Source organism: Nematolebias whitei, chromosome 21 (genome assembly GCF_014905685.2).
Source record: "Nematolebias whitei isolate Nwh7 chromosome 21, NemWhi1, whole genome shotgun sequence".
Taxonomy (NCBI): Eukaryota; Metazoa; Chordata; class Actinopteri; order Cyprinodontiformes; family Rivulidae; genus Nematolebias; species Nematolebias whitei.
The window spans coordinates 17018613-17042245 of NC_056518.1; the positions used below are offsets into that span (position 1 = coordinate 17018613).

Genomic DNA, 23633 nt, shown 5'->3' on the forward strand with positions numbered 1-23633 from the left:
GTAGTTAGGTGATTCTGACCAGATAAAGCCCGAGGAACTGCAATAAAACATTTCATCACTGTCATTCAAAGCCCCTTATTGGTCACAAAGAATCATCGTAAATGTGGAAAATGCCTTGAAGTAGCAAGAAGGAAGCTGTCAGTCTGGCAATAAAATATTTGTTCCTGTCCGACATTGTACAAACACAACTTTGTTCTTCAGAAAACTATAACTAAATATCAAAAGATTTGTCACTTAAGTGTGAGTTAGCAGTAATAATATTGCACGATAACATTAACAAGGAAATAAAATCACTGGCCGATTTAGGCCTGTGTCCTTGCGAGCCAGCACCTGAGAAGGCCTCTGCTCCACACCAAGTCATTCACTTAGTGGCGTTAATGAGGTTAGTAAGTGATAAAAGGTTAACTCTTCAAGACAATACTTCATATCCATCTCAGCTACAGTGGGAGTCCTCGTACCAAACTCTTAGTGTAATGGTTCGAGCAGTAAAAGTAATGACCATCAACCGGTACTGGAATCTGGACTTCCTTCAAAAAATGACACAAAGTTTGCAGCTTTATTACGGTACAAAGCTTAAACAAACAAACAAAAATTTCTGTTTCTTTCAGTTTTGCTTTGCTGAGATTTGAGGCCTGCTGAACATTGCTTTCTAATTTCCATTTAAATATCAAAATGCTTATGTGAACCAGAATTAGGAACACTTACCGGTACATGGGGACTTACATTCTTTTAAGTGATCTGAGTCATGTGGTCCTCAGACACAGACGTGGGAAGCTCATTAAAGTATAGAAAAATAAAACAACTCTTCTCAGTAACACCTTTAGGAAGAGGGGAAAAGGAGCCTGTTCGGATTTTGTGACGCAAACTGCTAAAGAAAGCTGCTGTTAGCTTAACCCTCTTTGCAATTCAACATTCAGGCTTCTGAGAATTACTTTAGGTGCGCACAAAAAAAATCACTCTTGGACTCAATGACACATTAGTCTGGACTTTCTGCTCGTCTCATTTACAGTGACATTACTCTGAAGCCGTGCTCAGGAGGTACAATCATGACCATTAAGGATTACCAGCGCAGTGTTGCATTTGCGTTTTGTTCGCAGCGGTGGTTCTGTCTGTTGCATATGCTCTTGTAGCAGACTGTGTTATAGGTACTGATTCAGGTTCAGATGGCGGGCTTGTCGCTGTAGAAAGGCGTGACATGAAACATGTAGCAGTGGGTGCAAACCCTGACGGGTTTAACTTGGCCATACCGAGGCAACGGAGCAGAATGGGAAGAGCAACGAGAGCAGAAAATCTGAAATGAGAGTTTTTGATAAATTAGTTGCAATCTTTAAAAAAAAAAAAAAAAAATTGTTCCAATTGGTTTACATTAAACGGGGACTTTTAATATTTTTTTGCAGCTTTGAGGATAATCAGCTCATACCTTTCCACAGCTCCTACAGTGATGCTTCCTACGGATGACGGTGAAGGGAGCCTTGCAGGCAATGCAGGAGCTGCAGGCATCATCAGGGACCCAGTCTGGAGGGTCTGCATTGAGAGGCAACACAATATGCTAAGCATACAGCAGAACTGTCACCAGCTGATCGTTTGCAGAGAGAGAGGAAGGGGGAAGAAACAGGATAACTACACCCTGTGAGGGTCTGTCTGTGGATGTGCTGACCTTCGAACTGGCCTTCCCGGGCTTTGGCTGCCAATTCTGATGATGAAATGGTCTCCTGACACAGAGCACAGTCCTCCAGCACTGCACTGCGCAGAACAGGACCTGCTGGGCACCGTAAAAAACTAATTTAAAATACCACACAATAAATGGATCACAATTTATCTAAAGAGCTAAGCTACAAAGTTAGGGTCCAGTCAGGGACAGTAGTGGAATAACTAAAAAAAATGTCTGAATCACGAAAAGCAGAGGCTTTTTAGTGTCTTATTGGAAGAAACCAGAACTGAATCACTTATCTCATATTTAAATACCTTTAAGCATTTGATCTGTGACAGCAAGTTGACTATTGTGAGCAATGGCAGAAATTAAACTTGAGAAGTTGCATCACGTACAAACAAATTTATATTAAAATGACAAGTTTGACAAATAATTTTGGATTCTACTCAGAAAATAGATGAAATGTACCGTATTTCTCACCTTTCTTTTGCTTATCGTTGTCTCCTTGCTCACATTTGGTTGCCATGACTTCAAAAAGCGTTTTGAGGATGTTACGAAGGTCACTAGCATAGTTGGTCTGCAGCTGATCAGCAACACCTGTATCATCAGGGAAGAAATATTAAGCCAAAAGACGTAAAGACGCACAGAAGAGAGTAACGTAATAAAAACTTAATTTACCTGATATGCAAACAAAGAGACGGTGGATAAGATCACTGCTGCTGTGGAAACGGGATCGGATCTTGTTCCTCGATGCCACCTTGGTGTCATGCAGGGCCAGCTTGATCTCCTGGTGGTCCAGTTCGTCTGACGTCCCAGAGCTGGGAGTAAGACTGCTAACAGGACTGGATGGAGACAGGAAAATCTCATTACACCTCTTTTGAAAAAAGGCAGACATTTTTTTTTAGATTTCAACGTTTGCCATTTTTTTAAATTCATGAAAAAATCAACAAATGACAGTGTATTCTTACATCTCCAATAAGGCCGCAGTATAAACACTTTATGAATTATACAAAGCTCAAGAAACTTCTTAACACTCAGATATAAGGAATGTTTGTGTTCCAGCGAAAAGAACATTTCAATCTAATATCTACAATAAAAGGAAGAAAATAGTGAATGATGACACAGATGTGACTGACACTTTCATCTAACATGAACAAAAGTACGTCGAGTCTAAACAAGAAACGAAAAAAAGGGTTTTTATGATTATTTTTGTTTCGTGCGACAGACACATGGATGAACTTTATGTTACCTGGGAGTATATGCACTGCTGGAAAGACTACATGTGGTTACCGACACACTCTCACAGTCACTACCTGACACAGAGCTGAGGGGAGAGTTCTGAAAACTAAAAAAAAAAAAAACCAAATAAATAATAAAAAATAAATATATACAATAAATTAAATGGTGAAATAAATACAGGTAATGAAAACATCTAATAAAAATGTAAAATAAAGATTCACAAAACCAACTGAATATTATTATGCATAAACGCAGCCAAAAATAAAATGTTTTAAAAAGAACAAGTTCATGTGTGAAACTCATACAAGCCTCTGAGACAAACCTGGAGCTTCTCCTGTTGTCCTCTTTGGTGTCCCGCCTGAATTCCTTTTTATCTGGTATGCTGTTACCCTCCTCCTTATCACTCTCCCGCCCTCCACTGGCATGCTGCTTCCTTTCAGTCCTCTGCTGGTGGTTACATGTGGAGACTGTCTCTCCTTTTCTAGAGCTGCAGTCCTGAGAGAGATGCCCCTGCCCTGAAGACACCACCAGGCACTTGTCACAAAGCTGGGAATTTGAATCCTCTTCTAGCGGCTCTGAGGAGTAATGGGAAGAAGGTGGAGTCAGCTGGGGGCCCTCACTTTTACTGAAAGGTTCATGAGCAGGCTGAGGAAGCTGGCAGGCGGCAGACTGGATAACAGTGCTGGGAGCTGAGGTCTTACAATGTTTGTCCAGTCCCAGACCAAGGCCTAACCCGAGCCCTGCGGCGTCAGCGGCGATTGCATCCTCGTGACTGTCCTCGCAGCTCCCGCAGCAGACACAGGAGTTAAGCAGGCAATGAGTGGCCACCAGGGGGCCACAGGGCTCAATCTCAGAGGGAGGTGGCAGAGGCAGCAGCAACTTGTCCACTGCCAGCTCTGTCAAGCTGGGGGAGCGAGGGTTGAAGATGACTGTGGCCGACAGCTTCATCCCTCCCATGCGGTGGGCAATGATCTCAGCTGTTTCAGATGCTGTCCCTTCTAAACCCATTTCCCACCCGTTGCTGTAAGGCAGAGGTTCGGAACAAGAGGTTGGCGTGCACGGGGGGCGCTTTGCCACCGAGCAGCGCGTGTTCATGCTGCGCGGCTGTGAACAAGGATGCTCTGATGTAGTCTCAGAGTACCAACCATTCCTTCTAGAGTAAGGCTGTGTTTCGAGCTTGTGCTGCACACGAAATGTAGACTCTTTAGAAGAAGAGACGAGACAACTACTTGCTTCTTTTGCAACACTGGTGATGCCCTCACCTGCTGCATCCAGGTCCTCCATGAAAAAGACCCTGTCCTCCTCCTCTACATGGATGCCTGTCCGTCCACGGCTCCCCAAGGTTCTTCGTGGGGAGGCTTCAGTGCTGGAAGCTCCACTGGAGCCTCCAGGCTCTTTTTTGCTGGGTTGATGGGCTGGAGACTGACCTTGGCTTGGAGGGGACAGCAGAGTAGACATCTCGTCCCCCACGCGATACACCATCATGTTGAGTTGTTCCAGTTCCTCCTCATCATACTGCATGGAGCACGCCAACTCGGCCTCCTCCGCCTCCTCACAGACCAGGCCTTCTTCCTGTTCCTCCTCCCCGCTTTGGGTTTCCACCTCCTCCCAGCCATTTTCTACCGCTGCCAATTCCTCCTCCCTATCAGTGACAACAAACACAGGCATTTGTTCCTCTCCCCCCTCACCCTCCCCATATGAGGTGTCACTTGTAAGGCTGCAGGATGAGCAGTTCTCTTGGATTTGTGCTGGTATGTTGCTTGTGGCCAGCCCCTGGCCCGTGGACAACTCTCCTTCCTGAGAAATACACAGGTTCCTCTCGAGCGTCATCAACTCCTCCTCCGTGAGAGTTTGCAGGAGATCTCTGCAAATATAATTGGGAAATAGTTGCAATAAAAAAGCTAACAGAGAAAAAGTCTCTTTTTGGCGAACACTCCTGAAATTTACCTTATTTTCTTCAACAAAGTGCGAAAAGGCCTGAAGAGATCAGACATGTCCTCAGATTTCCGGTCAAGGTTCAGAGGTCCCTCAGGAAACACAACAAGCCCACTGAAAAACAAGTTTAGCTTTCTGTAAGAGGAGGGTGGAACAGATTAGAGGAGAAATAGGTTGGTGGAAAGATGGGCAACACTTACCACACAATGGCTAGTCTGGGAATTGTAAACATGAGTGCAGGTTCATAGTCGTCGATCATGTCTTGTGTGAGATAGCCCAACTTCAGGGCCCTGAGACGACAAACAAAAAGGTGCCATAAGAAAAGAAACCGCATTATCTTCTGTTTCCAATTCACTCTAGATAGAAGCAGGTGCAGGGTTTTTTCTTTCTAAAGGATCATCATCTTCATACCTCTCCACAGTCTCACAAAAGAGCACAATCACCTCCTGCTGTACATAGTATTCTTTGGGAGACTTCACAGGCACCATGGCGGACACATAGCTGGCAACAGAAAAAAGAAGGAAAAAACAACACTTAATTAATTTATGTTAAAAAAAAATAAGTGTCTAACTGATGTAGTTAAATTTTGACGACGCAACCATTTCTGGTTGCTGGTTTACCTGAGCTCAAACTCAGCAAAAAGGCTGTCAAAATGTCGTAACGCCTCTTTCATGCGGTCTGTGTACAGGTTAAGGTCTCTCAGGGCCTGGTCTCTGGTGATGTTGCGTACCTCCTCTAGGCTGCGAGTCAGGTCTTTAGCCAGGGGTCTCATAGCTATACTCTCTATCTCCCGGTTCATGATGATGGAGCCTGCAGCCAAACACTAAACAAGATCATTCATCATTAACTATCCTGTACTGATCTGTGAAACTTCATATTGACTTTTGGTTATGCTTGTACTGAACGTAAATAGCATATTTGCGAGGTTGTTTTCTTTCAGACAGATGCAGGAGGGAATAACGCTACCTCAGCTCCAAACCACAGTTGCCCTGCCAGGTTGTCATGACGAATCTCCTCGGGGAACTTGACACAAAAGTCTCTGTTGGCCCGGTTGTTGGGGATACATTCATCCATGATCTGACTGATAATGTTCAACACGTTGTCCTGCAGACAAACATAAAAGTGACAGAAAACCAAATTGAGCAAACTAGTTGAAAGGATGAACAGACATGAGAAGCAGCCTTGTGTAATTAATGTTATTTACTAATCCACATTGAAGCCAACGATGGAACGAATCCATCTGTCACCCATTTAGGAAGATCAGTTAAATTCCCTTGCTTGAAGACATTTGATTAGGAAAGAAATACAAACAATTTGACAAGAACACGAGATCTTTACGGACCTACAGCTACGTTCCGTCTCAGTAAAGCTACAGAAATGAAAACCGTGTCTCGCGCACACACAGCACGACCAAATCCAGCTTATGTGCCACTCGCATGTTTATCAGCCATAACAATGACTTACAATGAGCTTTTTACTCAACCCCAGCTGTGCTGCAGACAGTAATCTTGTCAGGAAAAGAACCGTGGCAGGAAAAGAAAGATTAAAAAACTCTGGGAAGGAGCGCTTCGCCATTTATTCCTGTATCTCAGTGTATTGAACGTGTCCAGGCTGAATCTCCCTAAACAGGAAATAAATGGTCGTTTTCACTTGTGTTAGCTTCCAGGTGCAGTGACTTGTGTAGGATATGAGTATGTTTGTTCTGACTGAAGACAAACTGTTCATTTTTCTTGTTTTTCCAACCTCTCTTTTGTCTCATTGTCGTCACCGTTTACCAACTCTCTCTCTTTTCCTTGTATGTGATACAACTTTATAAATATTGTGCAGAAGTCTTGCGCTGCTATTTATTTCTTCAAAATTCTCAAGAAAATACGAAGTACATAGAATTATTGAAACATGTCCAACCAATAATTGAAATATATATATTTTAGCCATCATCCAAAGCTACTCCTTAAATAATGGCTGCATTTTGTTCAAGTCTTTGTCAAGATAATCTCATTCTGCTTTATATATTAAAATCTAAGCTAAAACAGTGAAGTCGTTGATAAGAGTTCTGTATGCTGTATTAAAATCTGACGTTTTTTCCTGGTCATACTTCCATCTATTTTGACAAAAAAAAAGTTTAATTCAGTCCATTTAAAAGACCTACTACCATAAAGATTTCCATTTATCTCATGAATATTTTAGCATGCATCAATTTTTCTCTTGATTTGAGCTCCTTTAGAATGGCTTCTCAACACAATCCTTTAAATTCAGACCTTTTCTGATTCATTTTCTTTGTCCTGATCAATTAAAAGATGAAGCATCTTTCAGGTCCTGCATCAGGTTGTTGCTGACAGAGGATCTGTGCTAAAGGACATCCTTTTCAAAACTGCCTGCCCTCTGAAATTTCTCTCGTCAACTCTTCTTACCTAAAGCTTGTCCAGTTCCAACATATTTTTGACACAATAAACACCATGCAACTTTAAAACTTTCGCTAAAGGATTTTCTAAGAGTCAAACAATAGTATATTAGATTTAAAAAAATACTATATTCTACCTGGCAACGGTCATAGTTTGTCAGTAATAAAGACTCAATTAACAGACAACTGGCTCATCGCTTGAGTAAGACATGTTCATATGCTCCAATGACTTTATTAATTGGTTTGAAAAGAAGAACAGTTAAAAGTGGACAGATCCAAGACTATAAATAGAAATTTCATTTTAAAAAGTAGACATCCTCCAAAAAAAAAAAAAAATCTTTAGACAGGTCTTAGAAAAAGATCTTCACTCAAGAAGCTCAAGAACAGAATTCTGGCTTCATTCTACCTTTATACTTTGGACCGATGTGGTTTACGGAGTCGTGCTGCTTAATTTAAAGTCCAAACTCAATGATGACTTGGACCTTTAAACATATTTCCTAACCTATAACCTATTTAAAAAATATACTAAACATTATTTATTTGTATGTCAAATAAATAAGAGTACTATGCACTACAAAAAAGACAGAAAATAAAACACTAAAGAAAATCCAGGTGGTAGCTTGGCAGGGGGAAGGAAGAACCAGAACAGCCAGGGATCAAGTGATGACCTTATTAAGTAGTTCTCCCCATGTGTTCTGCCAGTGGGTGGGAAGCAAGGCACAACAGGCCAGATGAAAACCTCTCAGGCTACCTGTGTAACTTCACCCACGATGCTGCCACCACTCTTTCAAACAGCTGCTTTTATCTCTGCAAACAAGTCAACTAGTTCATCTTAAAACTCTTCTTAATAATGTTGAAGCTCAGATCTAACAGATTTAACAAATTTATTCTTAAAAAAGTGCGACTTTACAGGCTTTTTCCCTTAAAATCGGCTCATGACGCACAGCACAGTGTGCTGTTCAAGCCAAGATAAGAGCGACTGCTTCCAGACAAAGTTGACTCAACTCATCTTATCAGCTAAAGAGGTACGGTACATACAGGAACTTAGCCAAGTAGTGTTTAGTAAAGCGGTCATATCATCATGGCTGAATCCAGGAATAAATTAAAAAAAGACACTTGCTATTTTCAGTTTTGAGCCCAAATCAATGGTTCGAGCAGGCGATTATGTGAGAGAAAGGAATCTGAAATAAAAACAGGCAGCCATGGCTCAGAATGAAACACAAGCTGAGGGTTAATTTATCTTGATGCCAGCTTTGCTCCACTTAAGGTCTATTTTTATGCACCATTTACACAGGAAGGCAGGGAAAGACGATGACTTCATTTGTTCTCGGTACTGACCTGACAGGATCTGAACTGGTTGACCAGCAGGGTGCATCTCTGAGGGTCCTTCCTGCCGTCCAGGCTGTCCAGTTCAGTGGCCACCTGGTTGAGCTCCTCATCAGCGTAATAGAATTGTGCCAGGAGCTGAGGGTCCGTCCTCTGTGCAGAGACACAAACAAACACGAGGAGGTCGTCTTCATTACCGTCACAGAGAAACATCTTCAATAGAAGCAAAAAAATTAAAATAAAGGTTTTTAATAAAACTGACTGCAATAATCAGCCACTGGAATAGTTTTTTTTTGCAAAACGATATTCTGCTGAAACATCTTTGGCAACCTTTCAAACTAAATGTTATAGTTCAGCACTTTTTATTTGGTAAATATCACTAATTTCACAAGAAAAAAACTTGGTGCTAAAAGGTTAAATGTCCCATCTGGTTGTTGAGCCGCAGACACAAAAGACTTCCTGCAGACACGACCTAATTTAACTCCTCAAAGCAGCAGGGCAATGTTTACGGAGGAAATGACTGAACGCAACAGCAAACAATACTTTACGTGACCCTAAACAAAGGACAGGGCAGGTCAAACCATTCCCGTCTGGAGAAAAAAAATACAGCAATCCTATGAATTAGGACATAAAGAAGCAAATAATTAAACTTAAACGTACCTTGAACTTCACAGAATAATATAACTCATTTGTAGGTATTACTGACGTTTAATAGTTTCACGGGTTTAACATGAATAGGGACCATTTTACAGGTAACACAGATGCTGAACATCACTTATTTCTGTAATTAATCATTTGAAAATAGAAAATAAATAAAAAAAACTTTTGAGTTCCTGTACTATAATGCCAATCTGAACCAATCCGAGTAGAATTTGGACAGACACGTCTTGAATTTAACTAAATACTTTGTAATAAGTGGCAAAATTTACTACTAATACAAGGAAATCATGTTATCTAAAAAAAAAAAAAACCTTTCCCAGTTAAAATGCAGCTAATTTATGAGAAAAACTGAATATAAAACACTCTCAAATGCATATATTTACAACACAAAAGTTAAATTATTAACATCAGTTCATTAGAGTTAAAACGGGGTAAAACTTTCCCAGAAGAGAGAGATGGAGGACTTGGTCCAGGAAGAGGATTTGTGTCATTATCTTCCACCTCGCTCCCCACAGTAATGAGAACAGGACAGAACATCAAATACTCCACATAAAGTTGCAACAACAAGCAAAAAAACCAAAACAAAAAAAACCATGAACTCAGCAACCACTCACTGATTTTGCTTATAGGTAAAACAGAATTATCGGTGTGAGTCTACAAGGCAGTCAACCTGCCAAAACCACTTCACGCATCCATAAACACAGAATCATCTCGAGAAGGGCGGGTGTTCACCTAAAGGTTAATGCTTTTGAAAATGGCAGCCACATGCCAAAGTGTATCATCACAAAACATACGGTCCCTGTAATGACAGAGGAGCTTAAAAGGACAGCGTGGCTGTGGAAGAGGGGACATCTACAGTGGTAAACAGCCTTGTTTCCATGCCATGCTTTCATTGTGTTGAAGCCGTTTTTCACAAAACAAACAAACAAAAAAAATAACAGCAGAACGCTGGGATTATCTGAAACCTCCTGCATTTCCTTTTCCCTTAAGTTTGCAGTGTTTCATGTAGCGTGATGCCTACTCCTAAGACCCTTGCGTTTCTCAATGAATATGATACACAGCGCGCTTCCCTCAGTGCTTCTCATTAATAATGAAACAAACAGGAAGGAGAAAATACTGAGATCCACCCAACAGCTGAACTGCACGACTGTGAGGAGGAAAACTACACTGAGAAGCATCTGCAGAAAAATTATTACCTTGGTATATTATGCACGTCATGGTAGAGCTCAAAATTCACACCCGACATTTGTCTTTCCATAATAATTAAATTAGTTTTGGATGAATTGCAAGAACTTTGAAGGATAACAGGAACGTTTTTTTTCACCCCACATGCAAATCAGAAATGACTCGAGGTTTGATAAACGTACCTCAAATAGTGCAGACATGAATGATTCTGAATCCATTTTAAAATGTCCAAAATCCACTAATTGTCTTTTAAAATAGTAAATAAGTAAAAACAGCTGGTTGTAGTGAAAAGTCAAGGTTTTCCAGCTGATGCCAATCTTTAGAAACATGGGCAGCTAACAGCCGATACACCATCTTTATGACATTTTTAGCTAAAATGTATTTTATTGAACAAAACATAATAATTTGTTGTTATGGGGAAGTAGTGGTTCAGAGGTTGGAGAAAGCTACCCTATTATCAGGAAGTTGTCAGTTCGAATCCCCTGACAGATACATCACAAAAAAAGGTGAAAAAGGTGAAACGCCCACATCTGCCTCCTCATTTGCCCCATCTGCTCCCCAGGGTGCCCTAGATGAGACGGCAGCTCTGCTCCACACATGTGGGCTGTGGTAGCTCTGTGGTTGTGTCAGGATGGGCAGCCGGCACAAAACAATTATCAAACCTTTGTGCGAGTTAGATCGCTGTGGCGACCCATGAGGCTTTAAGGAACCGAAAGAAGAAAAACAAAACATATATAAACAATAAATGCTCAACTTAAATAACAACCTAAGAACTTTTACATTAAAACATAATGGTACCACTTTACAATAAGGTTCCCCTTATAGAAGGCTAATAAATAGTTTATAGATACGTTATTAATTCCAAACACCCTATAAGTTGTTAATAATTGTTTATTATGCATTAATTAAGTGTGATAGAGACAAAACTGACCATTCCTGCAAAAGAGTGAGCCACATCTGTTCGCCTGTATATTTTGTCTAGAGCTGTTTTATTAAACATTTCAGTCTAAGTTACTACCTTGTAAGCACAATAAGCATTTGTGAACCTATTTTTTAGGATATAATATTAGTTTACAAATGTTTATTGTGCTCACAAGGTAGTAACTTAGTCTGAAATGTTTAATATAACAACTCTAGATGAAATATTTAGGTGAACAGATTTGGCTCACTATTTGACAAGAATGGTCATTTTTGTTTCTCTGACACCCTTAATTAGTGCATAATAAACAATTATTAATAATTTATAAAGTGTTTGGAATTAATAATGAATCTATAAACTATTTATTAGCCATCTATAAGGGGAGCCTTATTGTAAAGTGGTCCCAAAATAACACCGAAGAGCATTCGCACAACAAAAAAAAAAAAACTAAATTATGTAGCAGATGCTGATGCATCTTCAGTTTCCAACTTGGTAAAGGTTTCAGGCTGTGACATTTTTTTTAAAGAAGTGGCCAATATTAGCTGAATATTTTCTCTCTAGTCGTAGCTGATGCTGGGAAAGAGAGAACCATGGATTAGGCAACGTCAGCGTTTTAATCTAACTCATAAGAGACAAATTACAAAGTACACTGCAACTTTTATTGTGAAGGATTTGCACCTGCATTCAGTGGCTGAAAGCCAGGGCTTGTGTGATGTGTTCTGTAGTTTGAAACCATGATGATCATCACAGCCCTTCTCATTTTACAACAGGACCAAAAACAGTCATGGTTACACTGAATCTGTGAGTAAAATAGATCGAATGTGATGCTTGAAAATCTGTTGCCAAAGAATTTCATGTGACCATACTGAACATTTTGACTCCTCTTTCATGTTCATTAAGTTTTCATAAACTTGTTTGAATGTTGAATCTTTATACTGCAGACATATCTTGTTTATTTTAGGTCGGAGAGACTCTAAACTCAGCAATTTGTTTATAGAGTTACAATTGCATCACAGCTCACAAAATCCTAATCAAATCGATTAACGAAGTGTCTAAATATTCCCACACTGTGAGCAAACCGAAAGTTCCTAAAGATCTTTTATTTCCCACCAGTTCGTTTCCCATTCCAACACATTTAAACTAACTCAAATCACAGAACAATTCTAAATTTTAAAAAAGAACAAAAGAAGACTGTAATTATTCCCATGTCATATTTGTCATAATAAAAACGTGCAAGGACGTGTGGGCTAATGAGAAATCATCCAAAAGGCAGTCTTAATCATCCTGTAAGAAACCAAACCAACCACAAGAGGAGCTTTTATCTCTACGTCTAAATTTAACCTCTGAGAATTGGGAGCCGTCACGAGTTACCATTCACATTTGACTGAACAGCTTCCCTACAATGAGCGGGAGTACCGCGTTAAATGATGACCAAACAGGAAACAAGAGTGGGAGACAGTGAAAAAGCTTTTTCTAGCCTCGGCACGGGCTGCCCACAGACTGATGGCATTCACTTGGACACGTATAGACAAACACTGAAGGAGGAAGACGAGAGGCGTTTGAAAGAGACGCCATCTCTTCTAGTCCCCTGCACAAGAAAGAACATTCCTGCAGCATTGAATCATGGAGGAAAAGTCAAAGACAGGCAATGATCACTGCATGCAAATCTAGTTTTAGATAGATGGCTGAACTGTTTGTTTGGTGTACAACAAATGAGCATTGATTGTGTTTCATAGGAGATATGTGAAACATGTCAGTTTTACCCTAATTTCTGACACTCGTGATAACCTGACGCCTGTTGCACCAGATGTTCCAGAGTTCAGACTTACACAAAACTGAGTAAAACACTCAAATTCATTCTTTATGTGGAGGTTATTTCCATCAAGGAACTAAAAAAATAAAATTTTAAATCAGTAGTCAGCCTCAACGTTGACTTGCTAAAAAAAAAAAAACCTCTATAAATTGAATCATTAGGGAGATAATTGTCTATAGTTTTGACATGTTGATTGACTGAATGTTGTTTTATATCCCGTTAAGTGTCCAGAAACAGCTTCTTTTGTTTTTTTTGCAGTGTCCTACTTGCGTAGCTGATTAGTTGTGACTGAAGAGCACAACAGATGTTTCATTCAAACTGATTACTCACTCAACTGGATAGCCAGGGCCGAGAAATCCAGTAATAAAGAACAGACTGGTTTTCAGTTGGACATTGAGATCCATGGCCACTGATTATAATTACCTTGTTACATGGAATGAGTCAGTGATGAGGTTAGATGTTGCTCTGAACAGCAAAACAGGCAGGCCGTTTGTGGAAAAGAGTTGAAATAATTAACAAAAAAAACAAAAAAAAACGTAGAGTGGCAGGCAGGAAAGTCAAGGCTCCAACCTTTTCTTTACAAGTTTAGATGCAATGGTTCAAAAATATCATCTGATATGTTCCAAATTAAAAATTAAATAGAAGTTCACAAAACATCTAACATTATATACACACATTTAGAAAGTCTATATTAAGACATTTTCCAGGGTGTCAAAAATTCAATTCAATTCAAAATACTTTATTAATCCCAAAGGGAAATTAAATGTTGTTGTAACTCATCATCCTGGTTTCATTAAGAGTTGTTTTATATGCTGATGGCTGTGGGTAGGAAGGATCTCCCGCAGCAGTCCGTTCCACAGCGGATCTGAAGAAACTGGCTGCAGATGCTGATCTGTCCACCCGAACCCAGCGAGCCTCTCGGTCCTCCTGGGCAGCAGGACCATGTTGGGCAGAACTCCTCCCTGAGCGATGGCCACTCCTCTCAGCAGCCTGTTGAGCTCCTCATCATTGCAGGTGTCGGGGGATGATCCTGGTCTTCTTGTTGTCATGAGCCACGTTGCCAGCAGTCAGTCACTCGAGCACCTCTGTCAGGTAGACAGAAATGCATCCCCGGCCCCTCCTTTACAACTCATTTGGGATTTGGGGCTGTATTTGAGGTAATATTTGAGCTTTGAGATGTTAATCAGCTGCTCCCGGCTGTAAAAACCACCTTGTTGTCATGGTTACACATCATAACAAATGTCCAAAAGTAAAAAGATTTCAGTAAAAATCCTTCCAGCTGCACAGCATCCAACACCAGAGGAAGTAATAATCCAAAAAAGCAATTTACATTCAGAAAAAAATAGGAAAAAGTTTTCAAAAGCAACATCCCAGAATGAAAGTAACAGCTACTCCAACATACAGTCACCTTGAGCGGCGCGATTCTTAATATAAAATAGCAACTTTATAACTATCTAAACTACAGTAAAAAATGTGCCTACAATTCAACGTATGAACTGCTGCTGCCAGTGGCTCACTGTGATCATCATGGTAACCGTTTATTTGTGTCTGTCACTCCCTGAGTTATAAGTTAATGAGAGGCAGACAAAACTGCAGATTGAAAATGAGGCTCAAATGAACAGTCGCCGTGCAAAAACCTTCAGATCTGAAAAATTCCTACACAGTGAGAAGCAGAAGACTCTTTGATAGTCAAACGTAAATCCTTATGTGTCTGCATGAGGTGAAGGAACACAAATAAATCCCCACATTTCGACGTATAATTTGTATATGTACCAAAAATAGTTTCAGGAGAGAGAAGAGTTTGTTTGCAAAAAGTTCAGACGTTTCAAAGGTTAGTGACAGCAACCGCCAACTGAACACTCAATGGAAAAAATCTGTAAAAACCATAAAACTTAAACTGTGATTATGTAAAAACCATTAAAGATATCAAAATGCCAGCTCAGATATGTAAAGTCCAACTTCCTTGGATCTGTTAAAACTCTGAATGATGGTTCTACTAAAGTATGTCTGAGCTGTAGAGCTTCAAAGAGGACTTGGTTACCTTATGCGTTTGACTGCAATTACGTTATACGACATACTGCTATTAAAAGCCAGAGTGCACTCTTCCCAGCTAAGCCACGCATTTTGATATAATTTGCATTTCTAAGCTGCACAACAATATACAGGACAATAAATTAATACTGACTACACAAATTATATCAAGTTTTTATGAATGTGCGCACAAGATCGTTTGAGTCCTGAACTTTTAACATGCATTAAAACAGTCAACGACAGCTCTGTTGTGCATTAGAGGTGAAATGATTCAGCACATTCAGCTTTTGTCTGCTGTGGCCCGCCGGTGTCCTGTTATGCTCCCGCTGTCAGCTGTCAGGAATGACCGCTCTCTGAAGCTCCCCTCACTGCGGTCACAAACCCTTCATTCTGAATCATTAAAACCCCACAAGCTCATCCAGGGTGACTATTACTCCCAAGCCTCCCTCGTGAAATCATCTCACCATGACTCAGTGAAAAGTTTTGCATCCTTTTCTTTCAAATTGCATCTTTAACAAGTGATGACAGCCTGACTCTCGTGAAAACGTGCTACTGGAAGCTTATCACCAACATTTTCTTCGTGTCATCCAGCTCGCTGCTTGAGCTGCCGATTCTCATCTTCACTTCTATTCAGGCTGCACAGATGATGACGGCTGTCAAGCTAATGCTTCTTGAGCGTCCGCTGCAACAGTGCGTGCATACTGAGCCCACTTAAGGGACTTACGAAGAAACCTTGCTTTTGCCCTCCATACTCTATTCCAGGCTCAATTTGCTGCGTTCTGGCTGCCTTCCAGGAATCAGAGGAAATATTGTAGCTGGGGAAGAATCCAGTTATCTGCGCTTTCATTGAGTCCACTAACAGACTGGCTAAAAAGACAGCAGAGTACAGTTCATCACTTTTTTAATTATTCAGAACTGAGCATAAAAGCTGCAGCAAAAGTAAGCGGAGGGTTCTGGTAACAACAAAACTTCCTTACAATCGTTTATATGAGGTTTGGCAGAGCAAAAAAAAAAACGACTAAGTATAAGCTTTCTGAGAATGCAGGCGTTTGCTGAAGCAGACCTAGTTGTGTTGACTCATTCCTTTCATGTTCAGCTTGCATCAGGATTTTTCCTCCTACTTCTGAGTGGTTTTGTGCAGATACAGAGGCGACTTTTCAACTTTTCATTGAGAAACTCCAGCTGCCCCTAAAATAATTCTGGTCACATTTCAAGGAGTTCATTTGAAAAGCACATGTAAACACCGAGGAGAGGTTCTGCACTAACGAGCTGAATGTAGAGGTAAAGTCAAAGCCGACTCCAGATTCAACTCATTGACTCATTATACTCAGAGCAGTCTGCCCATCTGGACTGATGAATAATCTGCACGCTCGTCTCCTCTCTGCAGTCTGAACTAATCTGCCATGCAAACTACAGCAATAACCTGGCACATAGTATGATGGACAAAAGTAAGACATGGGTTCACAGAGGATTTGGGGATATAGATCATGTTCAGGATCCCCTGATGGTGTGGCGACACATGGGGGGAGAACCCCCTTTCAAATGCAGCAAGGACATTCTTATGCAAGAAATAATCCACTTACACAATCCGAAACTGATGGTAAAACTGTGGCAGCAAAAGATAAGGACAACTAAAGGTATACAGAAGCAACAACTTGACATTTTTTTTATCTGTCTCTTGGTGCGTAACTCCTGGAGAGATGACAAGACTGAACTAAATAAAGAGGTTTGACTCATCTAAATAAAAATTCAGCCAGATATGCTCATGATTCAGAACCAAGCTATTTCTGTTTTACTTATTGAACAATTGCTGCGAGTGGGCAACGGACAGGCTGTTTCAAACGACACGCGTGGACAGGCTAGTCAACATACTCTGGCGCTTTAGAAAAAAAAAAGTGATCCTACAGCTTTTGAGAACAGTTCAAAAGAAATATGTTAAAAAAATGATATAAGCTTTTCACTCTAACAAAGCTTCGATTCAATTCAAGTCTCATATTCTTTACCTAATTTAGTCTAAATCAGAATTCTTATATCGTTTTCTTGTTTATCTTCTGTTAGCTCTTTGCAGTCTAACTTACTGGTACTTCTTTGAGCTTATTTTAACCCTACACAGATTAAAATGTTCAGCTTGATCAGGATTAGTGTCCTATGACTTTTGATATCTGTACCTTTAATACATTTCAAAATACTTAACTTTAATTAAAATAAATTTCCAATAGATGTGCATTGAGAGCTCTTCAGTTCCTTCAAAAAAATGTTTTTTTTTTTGTTCTTTTTAGTATTTTGGTTCTGGCATCTGGTCTGCTCCCTTCAGCCAACGTGTTGCTCCTTTTTAAGTTCTGTTCTCCTTGTTCTAACTTCAACAACTCGGTTTCACCCTCTTCTGAAAAGTTTAGCAAGAACAGGAAACACTATTTATTTTCTCTCAGTCTTCTGAAAAACCAAAGAAAACTTTCATCCATATTTTAATGATACGTTTTATAATTACAACTACAAAAAGCACAATAAAACCACACTCCTTGTGGATAAAAGTGACATAAAACATTCTCCGTTGAGGCAATAAAACCGTTATCTTCTGGCTGTTTCAAGGAACAGTAGTTCTTCTAAATGAGACAAGAGGCACCTTGAATAAATAATTCATGTTTATCATCAGTGACCATGACAGGGAGATTCTGAAGGGCCTTCGATCAAAGATGGTATTAGATATTATCAGCAGAACCAAGGTGACGAAAATGAGTGCAAACCAGCAAAGGTCAGGCCTTCTGTTTCTTTAAATCTTTGTCTGCAGCTACTTTCCTTCAATCATCACCCCTTCAACACCTTGGACTACCCAGGTTCCTCCAGCCTGCAATGAATTTCAAAAAGGCTTTCAATCGTCCGGCCTGTCTCAATCTGCACCGGGGTCAGCTCTGTAAATCCCTACAGCTGACACCAAATCAATTACCGCACGGCTGGCGGGTAAGCAGAATGGGACGTCCACGGAGAACTACAGAAACTGGCCTAAATATGAAGCCGCCCCGGCAACTGCTCAGCAGAGTCCAATTTCATCAACTCTGGGCCAACTGTGCAGAACCAACACAGCAAAGACAAAACCCTGACTCGTCATACTGTGACCTTCCCCACCCTACAGCAGGCCGAAAAATACAATAAATCTGCTACAGTTTAATTAGATAAAATAAACTGATCGCTTTAAAATGTATGATTTTGATTATTGCTTATAAAGTTAATCAGAGAAACAACTGACAATTAGTTTTTAACTAAGCCTAAATCGATTTATTATTCGTCTAACGTAATAAAAATGGTATGTTCAGGTACAAAGAAAGCATTTCTAAGCTGTGAAAAATGGATACATCTATTAATATATAGCACACATGATGCAAACACTTTAAAACTCTAAATTACTTGTTTTGAACTCATTCAAGCCCTTCATTTAAAAAAAGTAAGTGCAAATTTAAATATAATTTACTTTGTTCTAGAAAAAAAATCCCATTGCCATTGTTTAAAATTAAAAGATCTCACAAGTATTGCCTAATTAAACAATAAAAAAATAAAAACAAATGATTGTTTCTGTTTAAATAAAATTTCACCACTGTTGCTTAGGCAGGGTTTATACAGTCACATACCAACACAATTAAGTTTCTTTATCAAAACCTTTAGTTGTTGCAAAGCCTGTTTTGACACTAAAACATTTCTAAAGCTCCTTTTTGTTTAAATCTGTCTCAATCTGGTTTTTAGCGTGTGTTTTAAATCTAACAAATGAGTTTGTGTGTTTAAATACATACAGCTATTTAAGTTCATTTAGTTCAGAAAATTGCTGTACGGTTAATTATTTTCATAATGGTTTAGTTTGTATTTTGGTTTGTTAACATGCTATTTATTATAACTTTTTATTTAAATATTTGCTACTTTCAGCTTATTGTCAACGTTTTCTTATGTATTCCATGCCTTAAATAAGTTATAATGTGAAACATAAATGCTAACTTTTCTGGAAAACGTTTAAAATAAAGTTTTTCAGTTAATGCGCATATTAATGAACTTTACAGAGAGGAAAAACTTGTTAGTATTGTATTTTGTGAGGAAAAATACAAACATTTAAGCCTTCACTTCTTAGTAAAGGTGTAAAATTTGACACGCACAGATGGAGAGTGAGAGTCAGATTAGGAGCATCCTGCAGATGATGAGGAGCAGACACAGTTTCAAGGGTCCATCCATTCCACTGACAGATGAGGTGATGTGGAGCTGAAAGGCAGCTCCTGATGGAAAATCAGCAAACAGGGAACTGAGGCCGCAGAGGAATTTGACAAGTTTAGGCTCTCTGTGCTGCAACTCCGCTCTGATGAACGAGAGGTGAAGGAAACATTTTAGCTGCTTGGAAACAACTTCTTATCTTTGCGACTGTGACAACACGACGTCTATGATTTCACCACTTCCGACGATTACTCTGTTGAATCTGACACACAAATTGTAAATATTTTCTCGTGGAGACACAGTTTGAACTGGTTTAAAGGTCTAAAAGCAATATAAAAATGACACTGCCTTACAATATATCAGGAGATAACCATAATAGCAATTTGTACTCGACATAACAGTAAACCAGGACATCCATTTTCCTGGAGATGCTACTTCGATGACTGATCGAGCTCCAAAACATGAAATAAATTAAAACAGGAAACATGATTTATCGCACAAGTCGAACAAAGGATTGCGTAGCAGAAGCACAAGAAAGTCCTTCTCTGTGGGACTCATCCAGGGAGGTAGAGAGCAGCTCTGGAAATATCAATACCCACGCTTCAGTCAAGGGGAACATGCTGATTCAACACTTCTCTATCTCCAGGAGTACATAGTTCAGAGATAAACTGCTTACTGTTGACGTGAAATGACAAATCCATACAGTGTTTAATAATAAAAGGAAGAATACAAAGAGGATGGGCTCAAATAACTACAGAAATACGTTCACTCAGACCAAAAGAAATAAAAGTTTAGCATCAGAAGAATAAAGCAGCTTAAATGTTGCTGTCTCTTTGTGCCCGCTGGCTAAATTACAGACGCTACGCATCTCTTTTCTCACTTCTTTGAGGTAGAAAAGATCATTTAAATCTCAGATTTATGCACTTAATTCCTAGGATGGGTGTATTTTGGCAGAAAAGGCAGTGATGCAATACCCCTGCACCTCGGAGGCAGGAGTCATTAACAAATGTAACAATGCCCTGGTGAACCCCAACACTTTGGCCTTTAACCGCAACAATTGAGCACATATTCGCTGTGACAGCAAACCTGGTTTGACACAGAAAAGAGGAATGACGCAGGTGAGTGTGTGCGGCCAAGAGTTGGTGGATAACATGTAATCAAAAGCCTTTCATCTAAACCCAGTCTGATATTATCCATCCCAAAGACTTAAGTTGTAGATTTAGTTTAATAGGACAGGACAGCTGACTTTATTACAACATCTGGAGACTTATCAATTTGTTCCATTATTCAAATGTTACATTAAAGGTCAGGAATGCATTTCGTCCAACGCCTTTCATGCCAGAGTTTTACACTAAGATTGTCATTTGTTGAAAAATGATGCATTTTAGCCAGTTTGGTCAAATCTTGATTAAAAAAAAAACTTTAAGCAGAATCTCATGCGTTATTTCCAGACCTTGCATGATTTGTTACGGCTTGGAGTATGTGTTGTGGATAACCGTCAGCAACTAATCACACCAAATTTTAGCTCAGTATCTGTAACTTTTACTAAATTTTAGCTCTATTTGTGTTGGCTAAAGTATTTAATCTGTAGCTGCCATCTTGATTTGCTTTGGCTCCAAAATTTAATCTGTTGTGAACAAACAAACAATAAGGACTTTATGAAAGTGTCATTAAAATCTATCTCGTGGTTAGATATTTTGCTAACAGACAACTCCCAACAGTTTTAGACGAAGGTGTCGTGCAAAGTATGTGTTGAGGATGATGCTCAGGTACTATTTTAGCTTAATTTCAGTACAACATGACTGATTTACAGCCATTTTTGTAAGGTTAGTTGGCTGTGGCGGCCATCTTGAATCAGGCTGGCTCCAAAAGGTGAACAGTTGTTGAAGCCGTTGATTACCTCCTGAACGTTTCTTTAAAATCTGTTCAGTGGCTCTTCAAATACTGTGCTAGAAGGTAATGTGCAAACATTAAAATGAATGTACACCCTGGAGAAACGTCCACAGACTAACTTGCAGTTGGCATATCTATCAAACAGTTCATTTAACGAAGCAGCCAAGCCTTTAATACTTCCTCTGCTGTGTCAGCCAGGTTTCCAAACTCTGAGCTTGATTTACACTTGAGCTCGACCAAGAAATGATGATTTTGCTCCTTCCATGGGCAGCTACCTTTAATTGTTTCTGCCCTAATATAACATTTTGTCCAATTTAAATCGCACCACGCTCATAAAAACACAACTGCACCAAAACAACAAATCTCTTAGAGAAAACATCTGGATTGTCAATAGTTTGGTTTAGCAAATTAATCATTATTTAGTAGCTGACTGAAACAATATGTCTTTGTATGGGAATGTTTATTTATCTGATATTTGTTTAAGGTTATTTAAAATAATTGCATCCAGGACATGCAGAGAATAATAAATCAAATATATAGCTATAATAATGAATAAAGATTTAATTTCTAGTATAAATAACCAAAATTGTACTTAATGCCTTTAGTAAAAGTTCAGATGGACGATTATAAACAAACGATATTTTAATGTGTTTACTGTTGAAACTCAATTTAAAACACGTTTCGAATAGTATTATTAAAATTAGTCTTGAAATATCAAAACTACTCATAAGGGACAATGTCAGCTGTTAAAAGCAGTGAGGAAATTGTTGTAAATCAGCCCAAAATTTGCCAACAAAACAACATTTGGATTAGCTGTGAAGCGTCAAAACAAAAGCATTCCCAGCAACAAAGAGCCAGCAGCTGGTGAATACAGTAAAACATCAGGAACACCGGCTAATGTTAGCTATTTCCACAGATTTACATTTTAACAAGCCCAATTTAGAGAACCCATAGGAACTTACCTTGGGCTTGTACAGCCACTTTCGGAAGCGGTTCATCGTTACTTGGCCACCTTCCTTTGTCACCAAGCCCTCTCAGCCCTCCTCTACCTGCCCGTGTGCCTGCAGTGACGGTCGGCTGCTAACCCAGCTAGCCTCGGCGGGCGGGCGGGCTCCGGAACACAGACACAATGTACGGCAAGTTGTCCTGAACGCTAGAGCACGGCTCCCAGCGGGAACAAAGGAGATATTCGGGAATTCATCTCCATGTTTCCAGAATCAGTTCAGCCTGTCTGTCCCACCCGTTCGGTCACTTTGTAACTCCTGCCGAAACACTGAAGCACCGCCCGACCCGACGGCTCGGCCGTTCTCTGCCAGTCCAGCGCTTCTTGATGACAGTCACGTTGACAACATTCACCTCCCACTTTCCCAGACGATGGTGCCTTCAAAGACCGCTCGTAACAAAACTACACATAGCAATTGTAACTCTGAGACCTTAGGGTGGTGATGCAATACATAAACCTTGGATAAAAAAAGTATTTGTCAAGAACCTCAGATCTCTTTAGGAACTGTAAGATGAGTTTACCGCATTATTACATTAGTGTTATGTGTTTTTCAGGCAGATACAAAGGTACCAGGTACTAATGACCTGTATATCAGGTAATACCAGTTATGTGCCAGGTAACAAGTACATAATAAGTACTAAATACAGCTTCTTATTATTTTGGCCGTTCCCTCTTCAAGGGCTACCACAGCGAATCATCTTCCTCCATTTCACTCTGTCCTCTGTCATCACTCGAACTCCCTCCATGTCCTCTCTAACTGTATCCATTTCCTCTTTGTTTTTTATTCCTGGCAGCTGCATCTCTAACATCCTTCTACCAAAATACCCACTGTCCCTCCTCTGGACATGTCCAAACCGTCTGGACTCTCTAACTTTATCTCCCAGTTGTTCAATCTGTGGTGTACCTCTGATGATCTCATTCCTAATCTTATCCATCCTTGTCACTCCTGGAGAACCTTAGCATCTTTGTTTCTGCCACTTCCAGTTCTTTCTCCTGTCTTTTTGTCAATGCCGCTGTCTCCACGCCATATAACATAGCTGGTCTCACCACTGTCTTGTAAACTTTTCCTTTGGTTTTTGTTGACACCCTTTTGTCACAAATCACTCCTGAAACTTTTCTCCATCCACTCCATCGTGCCTGGACTCTCTTTTTCACCTCTTTACCACATTCCCCATTTTCCTGGACAGTGGACTCCAAGTACTTGAAGTCCTGTACCTTTGTGACCTCTGCTCCTAGTAGCCTCACTGTTCCACCAGCCTCCCTCTCATTTGCACACATGTACTCTGTCTTACTACGGCTGACTTTCATTCCTCTTCTTTCAAGTGAATACTTCCACCTCTCTAAGTTCTCTTCCACCTGTTCCCTGTTCTCACCACAGATCATGTCATC

General features: G+C 39.9%; 1 protein-coding gene across 1 annotated transcript; it reads right to left on the minus strand.

The window, feature by feature from the left end:
* Nucleotides 1–939: 939 nt before the first annotated feature.
* Nucleotides 940–22293, minus strand: zfyve28 (zinc finger, FYVE domain containing 28). Its single transcript, XM_037695379.1, has 14 exons — nucleotides 22204–22293; nucleotides 8565–8705; nucleotides 5792–5929; nucleotides 5446–5648; nucleotides 5237–5326; nucleotides 5026–5115; nucleotides 4838–4939; nucleotides 3213–4754; nucleotides 2901–2996; nucleotides 2330–2493; nucleotides 2132–2248; nucleotides 1658–1759; nucleotides 1421–1524; nucleotides 940–1291 (listed from the first exon to the last, which is right to left on the minus strand). Exons 1-14 carry the CDS (start codon nucleotides 22237–22239, stop codon nucleotides 1160–1162), a joined length of 3057 nt encoding a protein of 1018 aa, XP_037551307.1. The 5' UTR covers nucleotides 22240–22293; the 3' UTR covers nucleotides 940–1159.
* Nucleotides 22294–23633: the final 1340 nt, after the last annotated feature.

What these genes read in the sequence shown, in the direction of transcription:
- zfyve28 (XM_037695379.1), bottom strand. Translation starts at nt 22,239, where the DNA reads ATGAACCGCTTCCGAAAGTGGCTGTACAAGCCCAAG. An exon ending in CCCAGACTAGCCATTGTGTG is followed by an intron (nt 4,940 to 5,025) that starts GTAAGTGTTGCC and finishes CTTGTTTTTCAG; the next exon opens with TGGGCTTGTTGTGTTTCCTG. An exon ending in TCTCTTTGTTTGCATATCAG is followed by an intron (nt 2,249 to 2,329) that starts GTAAATTAAGTT and finishes CTGATGATACAG; the next exon opens with GTGTTGCTGATCAGCTGCAG.